This window comes from Oryzias melastigma, linkage group LG3, assembly GCF_002922805.2.
Source record: "Oryzias melastigma strain HK-1 linkage group LG3, ASM292280v2, whole genome shotgun sequence".
In the NCBI taxonomy this organism is placed as follows: domain Eukaryota; kingdom Metazoa; phylum Chordata; class Actinopteri; order Beloniformes; family Adrianichthyidae; genus Oryzias; species Oryzias melastigma.
Window position 1 is genome coordinate 7262683 of NC_050514.1, and position 21917 is coordinate 7284599.

At 40.7% G+C, this 21917-nt stretch overlaps 2 protein-coding genes across 2 annotated transcripts; one reads left to right on the forward strand and one right to left on the reverse strand.

Moving 5' to 3' along the window:
- Positions 1 to 3117: 3117 nt before the first annotated feature.
- fadd (Fas (tnfrsf6)-associated via death domain) lies at positions 3118 to 6541 on the forward strand. The gene is made up of 2 exons (XM_024295724.2): positions 3118 to 3554; positions 6159 to 6541. The coding sequence occupies exons 1-2, from the start codon at positions 3266 to 3268 to the stop codon at positions 6434 to 6436; spliced, it is 567 nt and encodes a 188-aa protein (XP_024151492.1). The 5' UTR covers positions 3118 to 3265; the 3' UTR covers positions 6437 to 6541.
- A 4080-nt stretch (positions 6542 to 10621) lies between these two features.
- Positions 10622 to 16991, reverse strand: LOC112160285 (high choriolytic enzyme 1). The gene is made up of 9 exons (XM_024294709.2): positions 16835 to 16991; positions 15845 to 15848; positions 15648 to 15725; positions 15406 to 15561; positions 13663 to 13783; positions 11691 to 11869; positions 11429 to 11510; positions 11107 to 11231; positions 10622 to 10764 (listed from the first exon to the last, which is right to left on the reverse strand). Coding segments are annotated over exons 1-9 (807 nt in total). The 5' UTR covers positions 16895 to 16991; the 3' UTR covers positions 10622 to 10762.
- Positions 16992 to 21917: the final 4926 nt, after the last annotated feature.

The window sequence follows — 21917 nt, forward strand, 5'->3', positions numbered from 1 at the left end:
GCACTGTTTATCTATGCTTGTTTTAAATTAAAATCTTTTTACTTTCTTTTAATCTTACTTTAATGATCACATTTTTACTATTTCTTTTTTTTCTTTTAATGTTTTATGTAAAGCACTTTGAATTGTCTCTGTACATGAAATGTGCTATACAAATAAACTTGCCTTGCCTTGCCAAAACTGAGAGTTCAGTGAGAGTTCCCTAAATGCAGTATGGCTGATTAGCAAGGTGCAGGCAGCTGTGACTGCTTAACAAGATCCACAAGAGAATAGACAAAGTCAAAGTAAAATGCCCAAGAAAAAAACCCAAGAAAAGGAAAATGAGCGACAAAAGTAAACCAAACAAATCACGACATTTTGACAGGTTGTTTGTAGATAGTTGGGTGGAGTTAAAACAGCTCCCTTAATTATTAACAAACTGATTAGTTTCATAAAAGCTATTTAGGTAAAAAAGATGTATACATGTTAGTGTGTGTGTATATTTGTATGTATAAATTGGGCCTGGATGATATGAAAAATGAGAAATGTGATATATGTGTTTAAAACTGCAATAACGGTATGACTGATAAATGGTCAAATAGCAAAAAACAAACAAACAAAAAAAACTAATACATTTCCATTTCACGCTTGTCTTCGGCATGTTTTGTGTAGTACTTGTGTTTGGAAAATGTTGGGTGTCCTGAAACTAAAGTATCTCTAAGTAACCATAATTAATGACACATTTATTTAAAATTTAAAGGTTTATATCTTTATTTCAAATGGTCCCATTTTGTCCTCCATAATACACTTGACAAAGTAACATAAATAACATTGTTTTGTGTTTAGATCAGGGGTCTCCAACCTGAAGGTCTGGAGCCACAAGTGGCTCTTGCACCCTCCATAGTGGCTCTCTGGCTGAAGAAAAAAAAATGTAATTTTTAAAAGTAAGGCTTAGCTTTGATTTAAATTATTTTAGTTAAGTTAATACATTTATACCTGATGTGAAAAAACTGTATTGGTTTTTTACATCCTTGCTGACATCATTAGACCTTGTTTGCTCTACGTTTCATCCAGAATCCATAGATTACAAATACTAGGCAAAACTTTGGTAAAAAGTAGTCAGATTTTTTTCTCATTGCTGTGTTTATTTTATGACTTTTAAGTACATTTTATCTTATCCTGCATAATGGTTAGTAGCTATTCAGAGGGGAGTGGTTAACATATATATACTTTTTCCACTGGATCATTAACTAATCATGTTTCATGTTTATGCTCCAGTTAACCGCAGTAGTAAGTAGGAAAAAGGATGATGGCTTACCAAAGTGAACGTAAACATGAAAAAATGTAATTTTTGTCTCATGTTGTTTAAGAATGCATTTGTTTCACTTGACTGTTCCTATTTATGACAGGAAGTATTTTATTTTGAAAGAAAGTAAGATGAGCATTTGTCAAAAAAAAAAAAAAAGAAAAAAGACTTCAGAATTGGAAGAAAAAATATTTGCGCCCAAATACAATTCACATTTACTATAAAATACAACAATTGAATGATGCAAAGTTTCAAATGTTCGAATAACTCTTAAAAAATGTTTAAAAAAAGGTTAGGTTTTGATCATTACCAAACAGGTACAAATAGCTCTTTCACTGGCAAAGGTAGCAGACTTCTGGTTTAGATGCATGCAATCTTTGAGCTCTTGGGGGCGGGGCTTGAGGGGAGCGGGACAAGGGGGTGAGAGTTTGGCCCATGGCGCTAAACTAGCCAGAACCGTCTCTGCGCGATTGGCTCCCAAAGAGAACTCCTGCCGCACAATGATCAGAGAATGTAAGGATCCTGTAGAGCATAGACTGTAAAAATAATGGACTGAGCGAGCAATGAGGTCCCCCGTTGGAAATGCATTACTTCCTCTCCTCGCGAAAGTAGGCAACCCATCTTCAGCGATTGGTCTGAGTCATAGCTGAGTCATGGAATCTACAGGAAGTACTGTCGACAATCAGGAGTGAGTTTATGCGAGTGTCCGCCTCTTTCCACGCCTCTACCACGAGACCGCGGATGTAAACAGCTTCCACTTTAATAACGGCGGCTCGGGAGAATTGTACAAGTCATTGTTGAAGCCTTTGAGGGAGAACCATTCCAACATTTGATTCTGTCAGCGGTCCTTTGGGATTTACTTACATTTATTCCTTTTTGTTGAGATAAAAGGAGCATTTGGGTGACGCTGCTGCAGAACTGCGCGTGTCCCCCTCTCGCGCGTCGCAGCGTTACTTCACATGCGCTGCCACGTTACAGTCTGATCAGATGCACGTGAGAAGCGCGTTCAGCGGTATTTAAAATAAATAACCATCCTAACAAGTGAACAGCTGGATCTTTTTTCTGTTTGAAAATACAACAACATCCATTGAAGTTTGTCTCCCGCTCCTCAGACGTCTGCGTCTAATTCAGGCTGCAAGCTGGAAAAGTGCGGCGAAGATGAAACTTTGGTTGGTGATTTTATGCGCAAATATGCAACTTAAAATTTATAAGCTACAATCAAAACAGTGAAACAAAGAAAAATGAACGTTAAACAAACAAAAAAGTCCAAAGCACATAACCTCAGAGTGAAATCTATTTCTACAGAGTAAATCCTCATCTAAAAATGTCGACAGCATGCTCCTCTTGTTGTTTTAAACTGCTGCATCGGTACATTCCATTGAGGAAAACAACAGTAGGACAATGATTGGTACATTGTTGAATTGTAAAGTAGGTGTTAAAAGGTCTTCACGGACCCATTGATGAAGTCTGCTCCCATTGGCTACCCGTCATCTGTCAATCAAACCCCCCAGACGTTCGACGTCAGACCCACAAACGCTTATTGAGCCATCTGATTGGTCAATTTATAACTCTACTAACTTGTGATAAGGGAAAAAAAATCTTTTAAAAAATTAGGATTAGAAAAAAGATGTTAAGCAGAAAGCAGCAGAGGAAGAATGATTATTCTGACATATAAAATGACTGAGAAATAACTGTCTGTTTCTCAATGGAAGTCAATGGGACTTTGGCCTTTTTGCAACCCAGTGGTACTTCCTATATGGAACACAGAAGTAGGGGGGTTTGCTCTGTCCAGTTATTTTATATACAGTCTATGCTGTAGAGCAGCTGTAACTGTGGCATAGAAACAGACTGGATTAGATTACCACCCCTTGGCCGAAATCATGCTGGCTGCTCTAGTTGTTGCAGATCTATGCTCGAAGTCGATCCGACAGTAGAAACCCGAAAGTGAAAGTAAAAGAGAGAAGTTCGCGCGGCGTCGCCGTCATGAGTTCAGAGACGTTTAACGCGCTTCTGCTGGACATTTCCAACCAGCTAAAAGAAGACGACCTGACGAAGCTGAAGTTCCTGCTTGGAGATCGTATCGGTAAACGAGATCTCGAGAGGATATCGAGCGGCCACGACCTGTTTCAGGCTATGCGGGAGAGGGAGCTCCTGGGGCCCGAAAAGCGGGACCTCCTGAACAATCTTTTAAAGAACATCCCTCGGCCTGACCTCTCCAAAAAACTGCAGCAGGACCCAGCCCCCATCCGAGGTCCGAGCGAGGAGGAGACAGGTACCGAACCAGACCCGGAACCGCCCGTCTGAAACTGACGACTTTGCCTCCAGGAGGCGCTGTTGCCTCTCAGCTGTAGAGCAGGGAAGAAGAATGAAGAATGAATGAATGGATGAATGAATGAATAGTCTTTATTTGAAGGGACAATGTACAGATTCATTAAGTTTAAAACAAACAGAGATGTTCTGTACCAGATTATAGCTAGATAGCTAGTTTCCATCTGCAGTCCCTAATCTACAGGAATACAAATACACCTATTAAACTCGTCAGTAAGAGCAGTATTTCATACACAGCACACACAGGCAGCATCTCATTCATACCTTAGAGCCAAAGCAGTCAGAATCATAGACATCAGAATCATGTCACAATCAGCCTCTTGGAGGGAGCTGAACCTACGCTGATACAAGGAACTATTGTTCGTTTGTTGAACAGACAAAGCTATATAAACTATTTTGTTATATTAAAAATGAGCATATGTTCAGCACATTGACTGTATAAGAAAAACATGTATACTATAGTTTTACAGTATTTTTTACAGTCAAAGGTTAAGAACTACGAGACACACTTAAAAGCATTGTTTGAATGACACCCACCTTAAAATTTGAAGTGTCTTTTAGAATAATTCAGATTGTTTATATTGATTGAGTAATTCTGAAAGGCAGATGCACGCTGTCGAAACATCGGTATGTTATATATATGTGTGTGTGTGTGGGGGGGTAATGTTTGTTCCTGCAATATGTGTTCTTGTAAATACATTAACGTGGCTAATGTGTAGCAGTGTCAAACTGTGTTTCTATTGTGTTACTAACAAAGTTAGTGTAGTCACAGTAACTGATGTCTTAGTGATATAGGTCTGTTTTTAAGTGTTGCTAACAAGGTTAGGAATTACAGGTATTGTGAACACTGAGGTTAATATCACTAGAGGGGTCATGCTAGCTTGTTGCATATGCGAAGTTGGACGCCATATTGGAATGGTAAAGATGCCTGTTTACAGATGTGCTACAATTGTACAAACAGATAGGGCTCTAGAGTGCGACCAATTTGGTTCCCTTTGCGACTGAATGTTTCAATGGTGTACCTAAAAAAGTTCTTGTTCACACCGGTGCAGCTAGACGTTCTGTGATGTAAAAAGAACCCACAGAATCTCCGCGACTCCAAAAGTCTTGTTCCTGTATGTGGGTGCAGGTGTAACAACCTAATATAAGATTTATTATTATTTATATTTTATTAGAATGTACATCTGAGTCGTTCAGTTTGGGTCCGTGCGCACGCACCGTGCATGTGCACCCGATACTGGCGGCAGTTGGAGTGAATGAAAGAACTATGTTAAAATCCTTCAACAGCGCAGCGTTTAGGCTAGATTCTTTTGTCTACAGTAACTTTTTAACAGTTAACGCAATTCACGTAATTCCAGCGGATTCTGAAGCAGAGTAAATGAGTCTATTATGCAGAGTAGTGCAGTTGTGAAGTGTTTGCGTAATCCATGTTTATAAGTGGATACTGTCGCGGAAAAAAGCAGCTTTGTGTCGCAGTGCTCTCATTATGAGCTCTCTACATTAGTAATATATTGTAAATCAGAGCAAAGCAAGTAACACAACAAAACACCTATTTATTACTATAAGAATATTATTAGGAAAAACAAATTATTTATTAAGCCAAAAGTTGTTTGTTTTTTCATGTTTACCTCCTTTTTTATTGGCTACAATTGCTTGTTTATCCCAAAGTCACTGGCCAACATTGCTCTAAACCAGTGTTTTCCGATCATGGTCTTCAGGAACACTGTCAAACCTACCATGCTCTAACACATCTGCCTTTGATGACTTCAGTCACACTGATGATGTGCTGAATCAGGCATGTTCAAGCAGAGCAACATGGAAAACATACAGATCAATGTTCTTCGAGGACCAGGGTCGAGAAACACTGCTCTAAAGGGTAACCAAACCCCAAATAACAGTCCTGTTCCCCAGCCCCACCCTTCACACTGGATTTTCACATTTCAGCTGTGGGTGGAGTCAGCCTCCAACTTCCTTGTGTGGTTACCCTTTAATCAGTGAGACTGTGCGAGTTCTACCTGAACATCCAGTGAAACTAAAGAGAAAACTTCAGTGCTCATGAGCCTTGTTAGGCATATCTTTTTAGGTAGTTTTCATCTTCATCAAACATTTTGCTGTGGAAACCACATTCTGAATTGTTCTAAAGTCATTCTTCTGATCTTTCCACGACCATTTCCAAACTTCTATTTATAGACATATTTTTTTTAACATCAGGTGTTGAAGTCCAGCTCTGAAAATCAGTGTTTACATTTTATGAGATTTATAGCTGTTTCACCAAAACCTCAGAGCTTACTCTCCTTCAGTAGCAGATTTCTCTTCAGCAGGAGTTTATCTGTTATGACAGGAGCAATACTGACATAAATCTCTTTTCTGAATGAAGGTTCAGTTTTGAGGGCCACAGTCTGGTTTCTTTTTCATCCCAACCATGTGGCTTCTGTTTGACTGATCCGTGAGGAAGTCAAGAATATCAGAGGAAGACACAGGACAGTGGTCTTTGAGCATGGATGTCTGAGCCTAACTAAACCCCTAACAACTTGTTCTGCTCTCTCAGCCAAGCTGGTCATCGCCTCAAGGGTGATTTCAGAGAACCTGGGAAGGAGTTGGCGTAAACTGGGCCGCAGACTGGGTATGAGCGAAAGCAAGCTGGAGTCTATTTCCAAACGGCACCCCACTGAGCTGGAGGAAACAGCAATGGAGCTCCTGAAGGAGTGGACGAAAAGTCGGGAGGCTGAAGCCCGAACTGAGGACCTGGTGAAAGCTTTGAGGGACTGTCAGTTTAATCTGACTGCTGATAAAGTGGAAGATAAACTGAGAGCTGAGGGATACTGATGGAGAGAATGATGAACTTTGTTGAATCAAATGACTGTGGAAACTTAAGAAAGTCAACAATAAATCAGCTTTTTTGTTGAGATGAATAAACTCAGTGAAACTGCACGTGTGCCCTGTGTTGCTGCCTGGTCAGTGCCATAAACACATCTTCCAGACTGAGATTATGACAAGGATTTTGTTTTCATTTAATCTAACATTCTAATTTTTGCAAAAAACTCTGATTTTACAACGTTGATGAGTTTTAAAGGGGCCATACCATAATTTTCTTAAGACTTTTAGAGTAAACTAAATCCATATATCATGTGTCAAGGCCTGGGGGCCAGATCCGGCCCTCCTGGTAATTCAATGCGGCCCTATTGATGACCCGATGTTATCTTGCAGTTATTTCTAACTTGTATAATTTTGACAAAATGTATTTTTATAGAGAGTAAAATATTGAAAGTTATTCAAGGTTTAAATTGATTTATTCTGGAATGATATTCTTCCCTTTTTATTATTTATGATTATGTTAAAAAGTTATGGTTTTAAAGTTTTAAAAATGGGCGAAATAGTCCGAAAATGGCTTTTCTGACTATTTTGGCACTTACTAATATTTTTTAGGCTATTTTGGAGTATAGTTAATATTTCAGCTACATGCTAGCTGTTTAGGCTAATTTAGGCTTTTTTCAGTTTTTATGGTATTTTGAAGTTTAGCTGACATTTCAGTGACATAAATAGCAGTTTTGGCTAATTTATTTATTTTAAAACGTTTTTTAGGGTGTTTTGAAGTTTATTTTTTCAGGTACATGCTAAACAGCTAACGTATATATACTTTTTTTGTTTTTTAGGCTAATTTGGCATTTAGCTAATATTTTAAATGACTATCAGCTTCAGCATTTTCAGCTTCAGCATTTTCAGCTTCAGTGTTTTCAGCTATGAATTTCACCATCTTCAGCTATCAGCACTAGCATCTTCAACAGCCAAATTCAGCTTACAGCATTCACACTAGCATTATCACAGGTAATGCTATATATCTAGCTCATAATTATGTTAACAAGTTACAGTTTTAAAGTTTTAAAAATGTAGTTTTAGAGTGTTCAATAACTGTTTTTTCCTGTTCGGCCCGTGACCTAAAGTGTGTTTTGGATTTTGGTCCCTGTGCGATTGAGTTTGACACTCCTGAATCATATGATCATATATTACATTGGGAACACTAAAAAACAAATGATTTATGAAATATGAGTCATTTTTCTGGACCGTTTTAATACCCATAAGTAAACGACTCGATCTCTGAGGCTCCGTCTTTCTCTCCTCGTCAGTCCCGCCCATTTCATGACGTCATCCTTGAGCTTCCCCATAGACCTTCAATGAGCCTCTCTAAGCCTACTCAGCGTGCCTGCGTGTGCCCGCAGTTCACACTTATAAACAAACAACCTCTGAATAAGTGAAATATTAATATTGTCTAGCATCAATTTATAAATGGAAGATTTTGTTTTTAAACCTCTAAACTCAAGAATTTGTTTAGACTGGCAGTGATCTCCACTGAGACAGAGAGACTTTTAACACTGAAGAAAGAAAAAGAAGATTTCTGTAAACAGGTTATTCATTTGTTTCTTCAGAAGAAGCAGCACAGACTTCATTCAGAAGTAAAAGTTAGTCAATAATAACAATCTTGGTGATTTTTTTTATGCTACAGTTTGTAAACCGAAGAAAAATGCTGACATTAAATTTTAAACAACACACTTTAACTACTGTCAATCAAATGGTGAATCAGGTGTTCTGTAGAGTTCATATGTCTGTAAATCTGACTGATGACGTCAGAGTCTCACCAGCTGTGAACCTCTCTGCACGTCACTGCTTCCAACTGTGGCCTGACTCATCTGCTGAAACACTTCTCTCCATCTCCTTTCTCCTGTTCTTCTAATACCTGTCCCTCAGGATTTTTCTGCACTCTTCCTCCGAATAAAAATTAATTTGTGAGTGGGGGGGAGTTTCTTCATACTGGGAAGCTAACGTTAGCTTGTAGGCTAGTTAGCGTTGGATAAACAGCTATAATCAAATAGAGCATTTGAAAACCTACTGGGCAGTCCAATGTCCTCGATTTTTTTTTCTTCCAAGCAGCGTCTTTTTTCTTCCTATCTCGATAAGTAAAGGATGATAATTATATCTCTGGATGGGCACAGATGACAACAATCAGTTTGTCCTCCTTTTTTTGATATACTTTAGACAATAAGACTGTCCTAAACATTTGTGAGAACAGTTTCAACAGTTTTAAACGTTACTTCTGTCTGCCTGTGGCACGGTTTGAAGAATTTCTGTCCCACACCATGGTCCTGCATTATCCTGAGGGGGAAAAATACAGATGAAGCTGGTAGATCTTTTTATTAGAGCGATCGCGCACCAGTACACAGCACCCTCGTCAGCTCTCCATCTGCCGGGCAGCCAAACCCTGGCGGGTCAGCACTGTGAGACCGGGCTGTGGCATATGCTAGATCAGCCGGACCCTACCTTTTGATGTACTAAAAACATCATGTATTCAAAGCTGAGTCCCTGATTGGTTGACATTCTGCATTAACCTTGCCTAGCCGCACCTGACCCCCAAATCCCACTGCATCAGATGATCGCGTCTTTACATGAAATTTGAAACTTGACGCCTCCGCCTTGCCCACTGTGTCTGGTGTGAATGCACCATCAAAGTTTATACAGAGCAGAGTTGATTTTAGATTTTTAAAGAATTTTAGGTTAATTTGACCAATATATATAAAAATATCTAAAGTATGTCAGTCATATAAAATAATGACTTAAAAAGGGCAGCACACAAGAGACTTTGAAGGGTTGTTGTTTTTTTCTGTGTCAAATTTATATAATGTTCTGTTAAGTTATTTTTATAAATGTACTGTATTTTCTATATATTCATCCTGGTAACCACAGCTGACATTTTATTTCTGTAAAACATTGAAAAATCTTGTTTTGAAAATGCATTTAGGGTGTACCGATTCATTTCAATGGCGATTTGATACATGTCATAATCTATGGTCACCGATACGATTCATAGACGATATTGATCCATTTTGATCGATCTGATTGGATCTGATTCACTGACCTAAAATAGATCAGGACATCTTCATCCCAAACTTCTAGCAGTATGATAAATACCTGGTTCTGAACAGTGCAGGTAAAGTTTTTCAGATTCCTTGTTTTTTTTTGTTTTTTACCATTAAGTGCTGTAAATGTATGGGTTATTTTAAAGTCATTTGGGATTCATCCAAAATTTTAGCTGGTAATATCAGAGCTATTTTGGTTGTTTTTGCACTTTCTGGGTTTTTTGAGCATTTTTGGCTCTTTAGTTGTTATATTGACATAATTGTAGCTTTTTGGACTATTTTGTCATTTACCAAAAAAGCAAGATTTTTTATGCTATTTTGAAGTTTAGCTAATATTTCAGCTACATGGTAGCATTCATTCATTCATTTTCCTGACCGCTTCGTCCCTTTTGGGGTCACCTATCCCGGGTACTGATGGGCGAAGGCGGGGTACACCCTGGACAGGTCTCCAGTCTGTCGCAGGGGCTCAATCACACACAGAAAGAGAGAAAGAAGAAGATGGCAACAGAGGGAAGCAACATCATAAAACAACCAGGACTAAGTGATAAACTAGAATGGGCGGGGCCTGTCTACACACACACTCTATAGTTACACACACACTTGTTGGCCAAAATAGTCTCCGCATTTAAACTAGTCATAATGTACTCAATGCAAGTGTAACAGCAGCTCACACCCTCCATCATACAAACCCATTCAGATAATGACTTTCATTCTGTCACACAAACGGTTATTGTAAGGTGAGCTGATACCTGTGCTCAGGTGAGTGATTATGTTTCACTGAGGTGGATGGTGATGGAATGTACTCAGGGAACTTATGTTAGTAATGTGTTGCAAACCCAATATTCAAAGCTGCTTTTCTCCAGCTAAGAACCAACTGATTCATGTTGAGGGGTCAATGAGTTAAAGAGGCTGTGTTTTGGGGTGTTGCTGGCGACATCTCCAAAGGGTTAAGTTACTCAATAAAGTAGACGAAGGAGGTAACTGAAATCCACTTTTCCACTGTCTTTGCAGACCTGACAATGACTGGGAACAAACAGAGATCTCTCATTGAAGCAAAGCTAATACATGATATTTCAGGGGGGAAAACAGGAGCACAAATATGCTTTTTTTAAACCCAAACGTCTTTATTTATTTGCCTTCAGAAACAGCATTCAGCCATTTGATGCATCAGGATGGGGATGGAAAACTGGGTTCAGATCCAGGAACGTTTCCAGGTTTCATGTTTTCCTGGTTCAGGAGCAGTTTCTGCAGAGAAAATCATGTCAGCTGGGAAGACCTCCCTCATTGTGTCATAACCTTTTATTAACAGAAATAGTATGATCACTATTGCATGATCCATTGGACGTGAAGAAGTTGTGTGTGGTAACATTAAAAAAAAAAACACTGAAAGTTAATATTATAGTTTCATATGGTCTTATACACAGACATGTCTTTGAGTGTTTGCTCTTTCACTCCTCCAGATCTCCAACATTGCCATCTTTTCCATACCGTCCTTTCTAAAATCTGCTACTTTCCAAAGGAGGAAATTATAAAAGCTTACATTAACATAACATTTGAACATATTTGCTTTGGGAACAGGAAACTTACAGCATTTATAGAGGCGGTTCAACCTGTCAATGTCATTCTTGCTCATCTCCGTGGCCTGGCCAAAGGAAACATTGCTGTTGGGAATGGGCTCCATGGTGGGAAGGTTGTTCTTTGAGAAGGCATACCTGAAAAGTCACAATGAACACAGAGGATGATGGGAATTACTGAGGGGTCACACTTAAGCACTTTGGCTGGAGAAGCAAATTTGTAACCTTCAGAGGAGGACTGCTCCACCTCTGCACCACCGCCATCCCAGAGGTCAAAGTAAGACAGCTACAAAGCATTCAACGAGCGTGAAGGACACATGCAAGATGTGTTTTACCTCTCATATTGCATGACAGAGTTGTAGTCATAAGGAGTTCCCTGGTTCAGAGTGTCGATCTTGTAGAAATTGTACACCATGTCTGCGTATAGGAGACAACATTTTAGCAAAAACAAAGCAGCTTTCAGCTCTTCAGCTGTTTTGTTAAAGCTAGCTAGGCTTTCCCACTTCATCCATTTTGTCTTTCAACAGCCAAAAAATAATCCATCTTTTTTTCATAAGAGCTAGCTTTACTGTGGGGGGAAATTATTATTGATCTGACCATCAATGATGTTTTCCCAGAGCACTCTGATGTGGTTATCCCTGTCCGAGCGGGTCTGCTCGTGGTTGAAGCCGAGGGCATGGAGCAGCTCGTGCTGGACAGTGCTGTGGTACAGGCAGCCCTGTCTGCTCAGGGACACCGTCTGACCGCCACCCTGACGACCCACGTAGGAGTAGCAGCTGTCGTGAAGGAAAGAACAGAAGGGTTTTATGCCCAATTGATCAAATACGGGACAACTGCAATGAAGTTACAAAGAAATGGGAAAGCTGAACGTAACTCTGGTCCACCGGTCTGTAGGATGTCACTCATGGGCATTTTCAATCCTAGTGACATTCCATTCCTGACACTGAAACAAGGACCGAATTCTGCAAGTCCCTTTAGGATCAGTGAGGGATGGTGGGAGGAGCTGTGAGTGGACTCAACAAAACTCAACAAAACGGAGACAATATGGCCAAGTTCCTTTGGGCTCTGTTCTATGCATCAGGAACCCATTGGTTCTTTAATGTGTGTCAGTGGTTTTCTCTTAAACAGCAATTCATTCAGCCAATTTGGGAATCTTTATTTCTTTACTCTTTTTCAGAATTTCTGAAGAGGATTTTCTAAATGTGCTTTGATTCATTTCTCATTTGTTTACACAAGCTAATTTCAGCGAAGCTCCAGCTGTGGGTTGCAGAATTTTACGACATGTTTGCACTTCAGGGTCACCCTATCTTATTCTATTGCCTTCAGACAGATTCTGTTGGGATCAGGTCTTCAGTGCTCTGCGTTTATGTCTTGATAGGCATTGTTCAATAAGACTGTTAAAATCCCTTTAGCATGAATAAAAGGAACACGTGGCTTATCCTACTTTCTACACCCTCTTCAGGGTGCTGGAGGGTTTGATCCAGTCCATATGTGTTTTGTGGATTTGGAGAAGGCGTTCGACCGCATTCCCCGTGGTGTCCTGTGGAGGGTGCTCTGGGAGTATGAGGTCCGGGGAGCCTTACTCAGGGCTGTCCGGTCTCTGTACGACCGGAGCAGGAGCTTGGTCCACATGGCCGGCAGTAAGTCAGACCTGTCCCCGGTGCATGCTGGACTCCAGCAGGGCTGCCCTTTATCACCGGTTCTGTCCATAGTCTTTATGGACAGAATTTCTAGGCGCAGTCAGGGGCCGGAAGGGATCTGGTTTGGGGACCACAGGATTTCATCTCTGCTCTTTGCAGATGATGTTGTTCTGTTGGCTCCATCGAGCCAGGGCTTCCAGCATGCATTGGAGCGGTTTGCAGCCGAGTGTGAAGCAACTGGGATGAGGGTCAGCACCGCTAAGTCTGAGGCCATGGTCCTCGACCAGAGAAAGGTAGTTTGTCCTCTCTCGGTGGGTGGAGTGCTCCTGCCTCAGGTGGAGGAGTTTAAATATCTTGGGGTCTTGTTCACGAGTGATGGAAGATCGGAGCGTGAGATCGACAGGAGGATTGGAGCGGCGTCCGCTATTATGTGGTCGCTGCACCGGTCCGTTGTGGTGAAAAGAGAGCTGAGCCAGAAAGCAAAGCTCTCAATTTACCGGTCGATCTTATGGTCATGAGCTCTGGGTCGTGACCGAAAGAACAAGATCCTGACTACAAGCGGCTGAAATGAGTTTTCTCCAGAGGGTGGCTGGACGCTCCCTTAGAGATAGGGTGAGGAGCTCGGTCACCCGGAGAGATCTCGGAGTAGAGTCACTTCTCCTTGACATTGAGAGGAGCCAGTTGAGATGGTTCGGGCATCTGATCCGGATGCCTCCTGGAGGCCTCCCTGGAGAGGTGTTCCGGGCATGTCCCACTGGGCAGAGGCCCCGGGGAAGACCCAGGACACGCTGGAGAGACTATGTTTCTCGACTGGTCTGGGAACGCCTCGGGGTCCCCCCAGAGGAGCTGGAGGAAGTGAATGAAAGTGGCTGCCCCCACAACCCAGTCTCGGATGAGGAGAAGAAGATAGATGGATGGACATGGCTTACCCATTTCTGGACTCGATGCTCAACCACTCATGATCTCCGTTCTGGTAGGGTCTAAAACGAATGCAGGAAACACCTGAGAAAGACTCCAGCCCTCGAACGATGATGGCTCTCTCCCGGTCAGCTGGCAGATCAAAAAAGACATTGAGCTGTTCCATGACCACCACTGCACCTCTGCTAAATACTAGGGTTGGGTTGAAAAATCGATTAATCGATTTAAATCGATTTAAGCTTAATAGATCAATAATTGATTCACTAAAGATATAAATCGATTTAGCACACAAAGCAAAAGTCTGCTAGCTTGATGCTAGCGTTCAATAGGATTTAATAGAATCTATCTATTTCTAAACAGATGTGTATAAATTTATAAACTTAAAATCGAGTTGAAGTGAAAAATCGAAAGAATCTGAAAATATCGGAATCTAATCGATTCAGGCTCTTGCGAATCGAATCATTTCTGGAAATTATAAACGATACCCAGCCCTATTAAACACAAAGTGCATAACCATAGGCGTTCATCAGAAGGTAACTGTCAGTAATGAGATGGGGGTCCGTTTGAAGTCTTACAACTCAAATGAGTTCAATTTCTTTAGTGTTTACATGTTTAAGGAAAAGATGTTTGTATTTAGGACACATGTCTAAGAACTCGCCTTTGTTAAATGTATATCTGACTCACAGAACAAAACCTTCAAGCTGCTTGGTCATGGGTGAACTTCTCTAATCAGTCAAAAAAATCCTCTTTGTTCTGCATTCATCAGAAAACCAGATCCTTTTTGCTTAATTTGCATTATTTTGACCAAGATTAAAATTGTCCAGAGAAATGTCATTAACCAGATGAATTGAAGATGTCTATTGTCACACTGCAGAATAGTGGGTTTTTGTTTTAAATGTTTCACAATAAACAAATATATTTTTTCTTGAAGTAAAACTTTAAAATGTGTGTTTTTCTATGAATAAACACATTTAACCAAAAAAAGTTAATTCGACATAAGAAAGGTCTTGAAGTTGAATCATGGTTTGTGGACTTCCACCACTCATCCATGAGCTTCCTTAATGTTTATCAGATGTCTTCATCAGACTGATGGAGACCTTTGGATGATGATGAAACATTTCAAAGAGGAAGACTGCCAGATGCCATGACTCTACTAACATAACTTTAGCACAGCTTTGAATGAATAAAAACTTCCACTGACAACATGATAAATGTTAAAAAGTAGCTTTACAACAGGGGTGTCAAACTCAATCACGCAGGCGACGAGAATCCAAAACACGCTTTAGTCACACTTTATTTAAACACTAAAACTAAAGTTTTAAAACTTAAAAAACCTAAAAACATAATTATGAACTTGATATATAGCATTACCTGCAATAATGTTAGTGTGAATGCTGTAAGCTGAATTTGGACGCTGAAAGTGTTAGAGCTGATAGATGAAGATGCTGAAATGGATAGCTAAAAATGCTGAAGCTGAAAGGTGAAAATGCTGAAGTTAACATCTGAAATCACTAAAGCTACTACCTGAAAATGCTGAAGCTGATAGCTAGCTAAAATATAATCGAAGTGTCAAATCAGTCTAAAAAACAAACAACAAAAAACCTAAATTAGCCTAGGATCCGGCCCCTGGGTCTTGACTTTGACACATGTGCTTTACAAAACTCAGTGTAGTTAGACGCTGCAGCAGTCGGTTGGTGTCATGAACAAAGGCTGAACATGTCATAACTGTGATGTTTGTGGCAGCTTAAGCTTACAGTAGTGATCAGCAATGTAGTAGGGGATGTAGACGTTCCCATCAGTGTATTTCAACCAGAGGCAGCCGTTAGAGGTGCATGGGTCAGCATTCTTGTCGGCCTCAGAGTGGATTGCAATGTCACCTCCAATCAGGGTGGGCTCATCAGAGTCAGGCTCTGCAGGAGAACCACAGGACTGAGCTGGACAGATTCTGGACTTGATTTCTAAATAAGTGAGGGTAACAATACAATGGCTGACATACTGCGGTCTCTGTTGGCTCTTTCCAGCAGCTCACCAACAGATGGCTCCCTGGGTACTTCCTCCTCCACAGGAGCAACCGCTGAAAAGACATTGGGTCCAGATTCTGTCACATCTGAATCATATCTGTACCAATTTAGCTGAATTCACGAAAAGCCTTTGATAAAAGCATCAAAGTAGATTAAAAAATTGTTTTCTTACCTTCCTTTGTTGAGTCATGTATCATGAAAAAAGAGCAAATGGGATTTAAGCTCAAAGACAGAGTTCATGTCATCTATGCTAATATGAAAACATAAAAATTGAGTGAGATTTTGATCTGGTGGCACGATCCATGTCATGATAGTCAATGTTCTCATCTGTAAAACCTTTGAGTCCTCATCCTTCCTGCTGTCTGCCAAACTTCAAAAAGAGAAGCTTGGATAATAAAAATGTAATGGCGTGATTTAATGTCATTGGTAATTTCTTGAGACGTTTCACTTTTTCTCTGAGAGGTTTTCAACACACTGAAAGTTAAACCAAGTAGACAGTTTTTTGTTGCTAATTTGAGAGAAATTACAGTATCTACAAAATAATTTTAAAATAAAGGTTTGGCATAACTTGTGCAAATGTTGAATTTTTTAAATTTTCCAGTGCAAGGTTAAAGAATAAAACTAATGTTGAATTCACAAAAATAAAAGTTCAAGTGAAGCTTTGGTACAATTTCAATAATGAAGATGTTCCTCCTCTTCAGCTATGCTGGGTTGCTGATTCCTCACTCCACACATCACTCATCAGTTAGTCCTCACTTTGAACCAATAGCTGAAGTGCTCACTTACTTCACAGCCAATCCAAGTCATACTACTGCCTTTCTAGAAGTTTGTTTATCCATATTCCAGACATTTTTCTGGCCCACCTCCACCCTGTTCTCCTGGCTCTTCTGGCCTCATCAGCTCTGGGCTCTGGGGTGACTGGGGTCACTTCACATGGTCTGAGGTCATCCGCTAGCATCCAAGATGTCTCTGGCCCAGAGCCCAGCCGCCAGAGATAATTTTGGACTATTCTTGCTCACTTTATTTCTTGATGTCTCCTTATTGAAATCAAAGCAGTTGTGTTTTCACAATAGATGAATTGACTACTCTTTATTTCGAACACAGTGTTTTTAATCCTGGTGAACGTGCTGTGCAATACATGACAATATCAAGTATTTGTTACCTGAGCCCAGGAGGAGGAGACCAACAGCAGAGCTGCAAAAAACCAGGAGAAAACGATCATAGCTGAAGTGAAGTTTTGTTGACACTGGGTCTGGAGAACACGCAGCCTCAGGTAATGCAGGACGCGACCAGCTCACCGGGGAGTCAGGGCCCTCCTGTTTCAGTGGGTTTTATACTGGTACAGATCTCCAAGATTTATTCTACAAAAGGTGTAAAAAAAGTGCAAACACAGCAGCGGGACTTTTATCACTCCCAACACAAACGTGGGAGAGGTGAGGGACATTCTGTTTACACAGGTGTTACTGTGCCCCAGCAGGGAGGCTTCACTCACCATTTGTTCAAGTCCAAATCAAGTCTGGGACTTTAAGGATTTAGGTTCAATTTCAAGTCTAATTTCAACCTTTTAAAATGAAGACATTCATTTCAAACCTGCTATCACGGTCCTTCAAAACATTTCATTAGGACACATAAAAGACAGTTTGTCCGATGAAAAAGGGTTCAGAGCAATCAAAGTCCTCTGGGGTAGCATTGGTACTCGTCTGCAACTACAATAAATAATTAACGATCACTAATTTGGAGTAATAGTTTAACAAATTCATATTATGGAGATCCCTCGCTATATTGTGGTTCACCTTTTGCAATATCACTTTATCATTGTTTTTTTAAATGCAATTTTTACACAGCAAACTGTTCTATGTTCTGATTGGCTGTAGACCTTGTCGATCAATTTGTTCTGTACTGCATCTCCTTTACAAAATGCGTTCAGTTTGCCAGAGTTACATAAAACTTTGATCACAATCAGATCTTTGTTTACATTCTATATTCCTTGACTTGTTTTCTAGGAATGTTTGAGCTTTGAGACTTTAAAAAAGAGAGAAAAGTGAAGAAAGGGTGTAGTGAGGAGTTTTACTGCATCCTAGATTTTACCCCTCAAAGAAGATTTATGGAACGTAACTTGCGCAATAAACAAGTGAACACTATTTTAGAAATATTTGCATTTTTATCTTAAGTGCAATGAAACGAGAACATTTACTGTTTCCAGAGTCTCAGCTATGCTCATTACATCAAAACATGCAGCAGTCCTGAACAATGTCAACCTCACGTTCTTCATCCATTTTTCTCTTTGGTTTTATTTTACCAGTTCTTGTATTATTAGTTCTAATGGTTGAGAACTGACCACATAGTTTTAACAACTATGTGGATCTTTTTCAACCGCACAAGTGGCTGACATATAGAAACATGCTTCATGGACATGACCTCCAAGACTGTTCAGCAAGGTCTTCCTACAGATGCTAGAGCTAGCTCAACCCAAAGGCTCTTAAACGTATTCACTTCTCAAGTTACCAATCGAACCCTAATCTACAGAATCTAAAGCCTGACAGTCTCAATGCTTCCGCGTCAGTTTGATTGTTTGTATGACCAGGGAAATCTTAACATCTTAATTTATGAAGGAGCTAATAACTGACCAACACTACATTCGATGTAAACATAATAAACAAGGGAAACAGCAGCTGTTGCTTCAATGCATATCTCAACCTTGATGCCGGTCTGTTCCCCGTGTCTGATAAAACCCTCAGATGCTGTAAAAACAGTCCAAACTGCCCTTATCAGTGTGGGACATGCAGCACACGTCCTGCCACTGTCATGAGGCCACACAGTCAACCGCAGGCACATTTCTAAAAAATGAGGGTTCATCTGCTGTGTTCTTCATTAAAAAACATTAATGTATGATGGAGCATCATTATGCACTTCTGACTGGGTGTCCTTCAATCCATCAGCTCTGATCTGCATCACAGGTTCAGTCTTTCAAAACAACAGGGTTTGTTCAACAGATCGACTAGCAGACAATTCTACGCTTACACATAACCTGGAATAAAACAATGCAAGATTTACTGGGTAGTCAAAACAATTTGTAGTTCATTTTGATCCATTCAACATGTTAATGAAACTTAGAAACAGTAACTTTAGAGAGAAAGAGGAGCTCTGTCACTTGAGAGAATCTTAGCAAGAAGAGGAGAATATTTCCATTACTCTCGTGTGGTTTCAGATGTTTCAGTCGTTTTCAAAGAAAGGTTATGTAAGCTTTAGTCTGAACAACAAAGAATGTTTGGAAACCATGCTGCAACCGAAGAACTTCTGGAAATCGATGAAATCCTGTTGTCACAGAAGTGGCAAGACAAGACACGGAAAGAAAGAACTGTTTGCTTTTGACTCCTCTTTTTGCCTGCGCTCTGTTGTTACTTTGCCTAGCTTAGTGTTTTTATCTCAGAAAACTTTCACAGAACTGATTATTTTTTTGATGAGTTCCTTACAATTTTGTGCTATTTATATCAAATGAGAACATTCAGTATTTATTTTCCAGTTGCTTTTTGAAATTAAATCTGAATGAGAAACACTTTAGAACTGAAACTCAGCGGTGAAAATCTCTTTCCCTGAAACATTTGTTTACTGTGAGGCTGCAGATTTACTAAACAGAAATGCTGCTTTGAGTCACATGAATGCAACCACCTCATTCAAACCACCATCCTAGTTTTTGTCAGTTTCAGCATTAATGCATTACTACATAAAACACAAAAACAGGGAACTATGGGGTAATGGTGGGTAAGACAAACTGTTTCATAAACCTGCAATGCACAGCTTCCCTAAAGCCATCACACAGCAGCACAATACCTTTTTAACAGGTATTCTCTACGTTTTTATGAGATTTGGAATATGGAAGAGAAAAGAAAAAGAAAACAAAGACAGAAAGTGGAAATGTATAACTCTACATAGATGTTTCAAACTTAATTAGGATAATTAGTTGTGAATAGATGGGAAAAGGAAAAAGTGAAAGAAGGTAATACGCAAACACGCGAATAAAAAACAAACAAACAAAAAAAAGAATCTCTCTCCTTCCGTGGGTGGTTTCTCCTCCAAGCTCAGGTCCTCTACCAGAGTCCTGGGAGCTTGAGGGTCCTGCAGTATCTCAGCTGTTCCTGTTCTTTTCTGGACTGAGATGTCTGAGGTTTTTCCAGGGATCTGCTGTAGCCACTCCTCCAGTTTGGAGGTTACAGTCCTGAGTGCTCCAATCACCACGGTCACCACTGTCACTTTCATCTTCGAAGCTTTCTCCATTATCTCTCTGAGTCCCTGGTATTTCTCCAGTTTCTCATGTTCCTTCTTCTTGCTGTGACCATGGCTTGGTACTGCCACATCCACCACAATGGCTTTCCTCTGTTCTTTATCCACCACTACAATGTCTGGTTGGTTCTCCATTACCATCCTGTCCGTCTGGATCTAGAAGTCCCACAGGATCTTTGCTCTCTCATTCTCTAACACTTTCTGAGGTGTTTCCCATTTTGACTTTGGGGTTTCCAGTCCATATTCTGTACATGTTTCTGTATATTATTCCACCTACTTGGTTGTGGCGCTCCATGTATGCTTTAACGCCCAGCATCTTACAGCCTGCAGTTATGTGCTGGATTGTTTCCTCTTTGCACAGCCTACACATTGGGTCTTGTCTGGTGTGGTAGATCTGAGCCTATATCGCTCTGGTGTTCAGGGCTTGTTCCTGTGCTGCCAGGATCAGAGCTTCTGCACTGTTCTGCAGGCCAGCCCTCTCTAGCCATTGGTAGGGTTCTTGATATCAGCCACTTCAGTTATTGTCCGGTGGTACATCCCATGTAGGGGCTTGTCCTCCCATGAGGTTCTGTCCTTCAGCATTGCATCCTCTGCTTTCCATTGTCTGAGACATTCAAAGAGCACGCTGTCCGTTGGCGTCCTTGAGCTTGACATATTCATGCATCTTGGATGTTACATCCTGGATAGTGGCTTCCACCCTCACTAGTCCTCGGCCTCCTTCCTTGCAGCTAGCATACAGTCTCAGGGTGCTGGATTTGGGATGGAACCCTCCATGTATGGTGAAGAGCTTTCATGTGTTAACATCTGTGGTCTGTATCTCTTCCTTTGGCCATCTTATTATTCCTGCAGGGTATGTGATGACTGGCAGTGCGTAACTGTATTGCCCAGGTCTTGTTCTTGCCACTGAGCTGGCTTCTCAGGACTTGCCTTACTCGTTGGAGGGATTTGGCTGTTGCAGCTTTCCTTGTTGCCTGTTCCAGGTTGCCATTTACCTGTGTAATTCTGAGGTACTTGTAATTGTCCTCAATGTCTGCTATTGTTCCTTCTGGGAGTGAGACCCCTTCTGTGTGGACTACCTTGCCTCTCTTTGTCTCCATCCGACTGCATTTCTCAAGCCCGAATGACATCCCAATGTCAGTACTGTAGATCCTGGTGGTGTGGATCAGGGACTCAATGTCTTAGCGTGTAGCTTGATGTCATCCATGTAGAGGAGGTGACTGATGGTGGCCCCATTTCTAAGTTGGTATCCATAGCCAGTCTTATTGATTATGTGGCTGAGGGGGTTCAGACCTCTGTAGAACAGCAGTGGGGACAGAGGATCACCTCGGTATATACCACATTGGATGGACACGTGCAATTGGCTTTTCATTGGTTTCAAGGGTGTTTTTCCACAACTTCATTGAGTTTCCTATGAAGACTCTTAGAGTCCTGTTGATGTTGTACATGTCCTAGCATTCATCGATCCAGGTGTGTGGCATTGAGGCTTTCTTGTAATCAATCCAGGCTGTGCACAGGTTGGTCCGTCATGACCTGCAGTTTTGTGTGACTGTTCTGTCAACCAGGAGTTGGTGTTTGGCTCTTCTGGAATCTCCACCAATGCCATTCTGTGTGTTGTTCATTAACTGATCCATGTACCTATGTATTTTGGTTACAATGATGCCTGATTTGAGCACTGGTTATAACCGAGGTCTGCAGACTAGCATGTCTGAATGCACAACACATCTAACCTTAAGGTAGAAGACTCAAAACAGGAAACTGAAGCCACAATTCACACAGACTCACTAAAACTGGACAATTGAAGATGGAAAAACGTCTGGTCTGATGAGTTTCTATTTCTGCTGCAACATTCAGATGTAGGGTCAGAATCTGGCATCAACAACATGAAAGCATGGCTTGTATCAACATTTCAGGCTGGTGGTGGTGGTGTCATGGTGTGGGGATATTTTCTTTACACACTTTGGGCC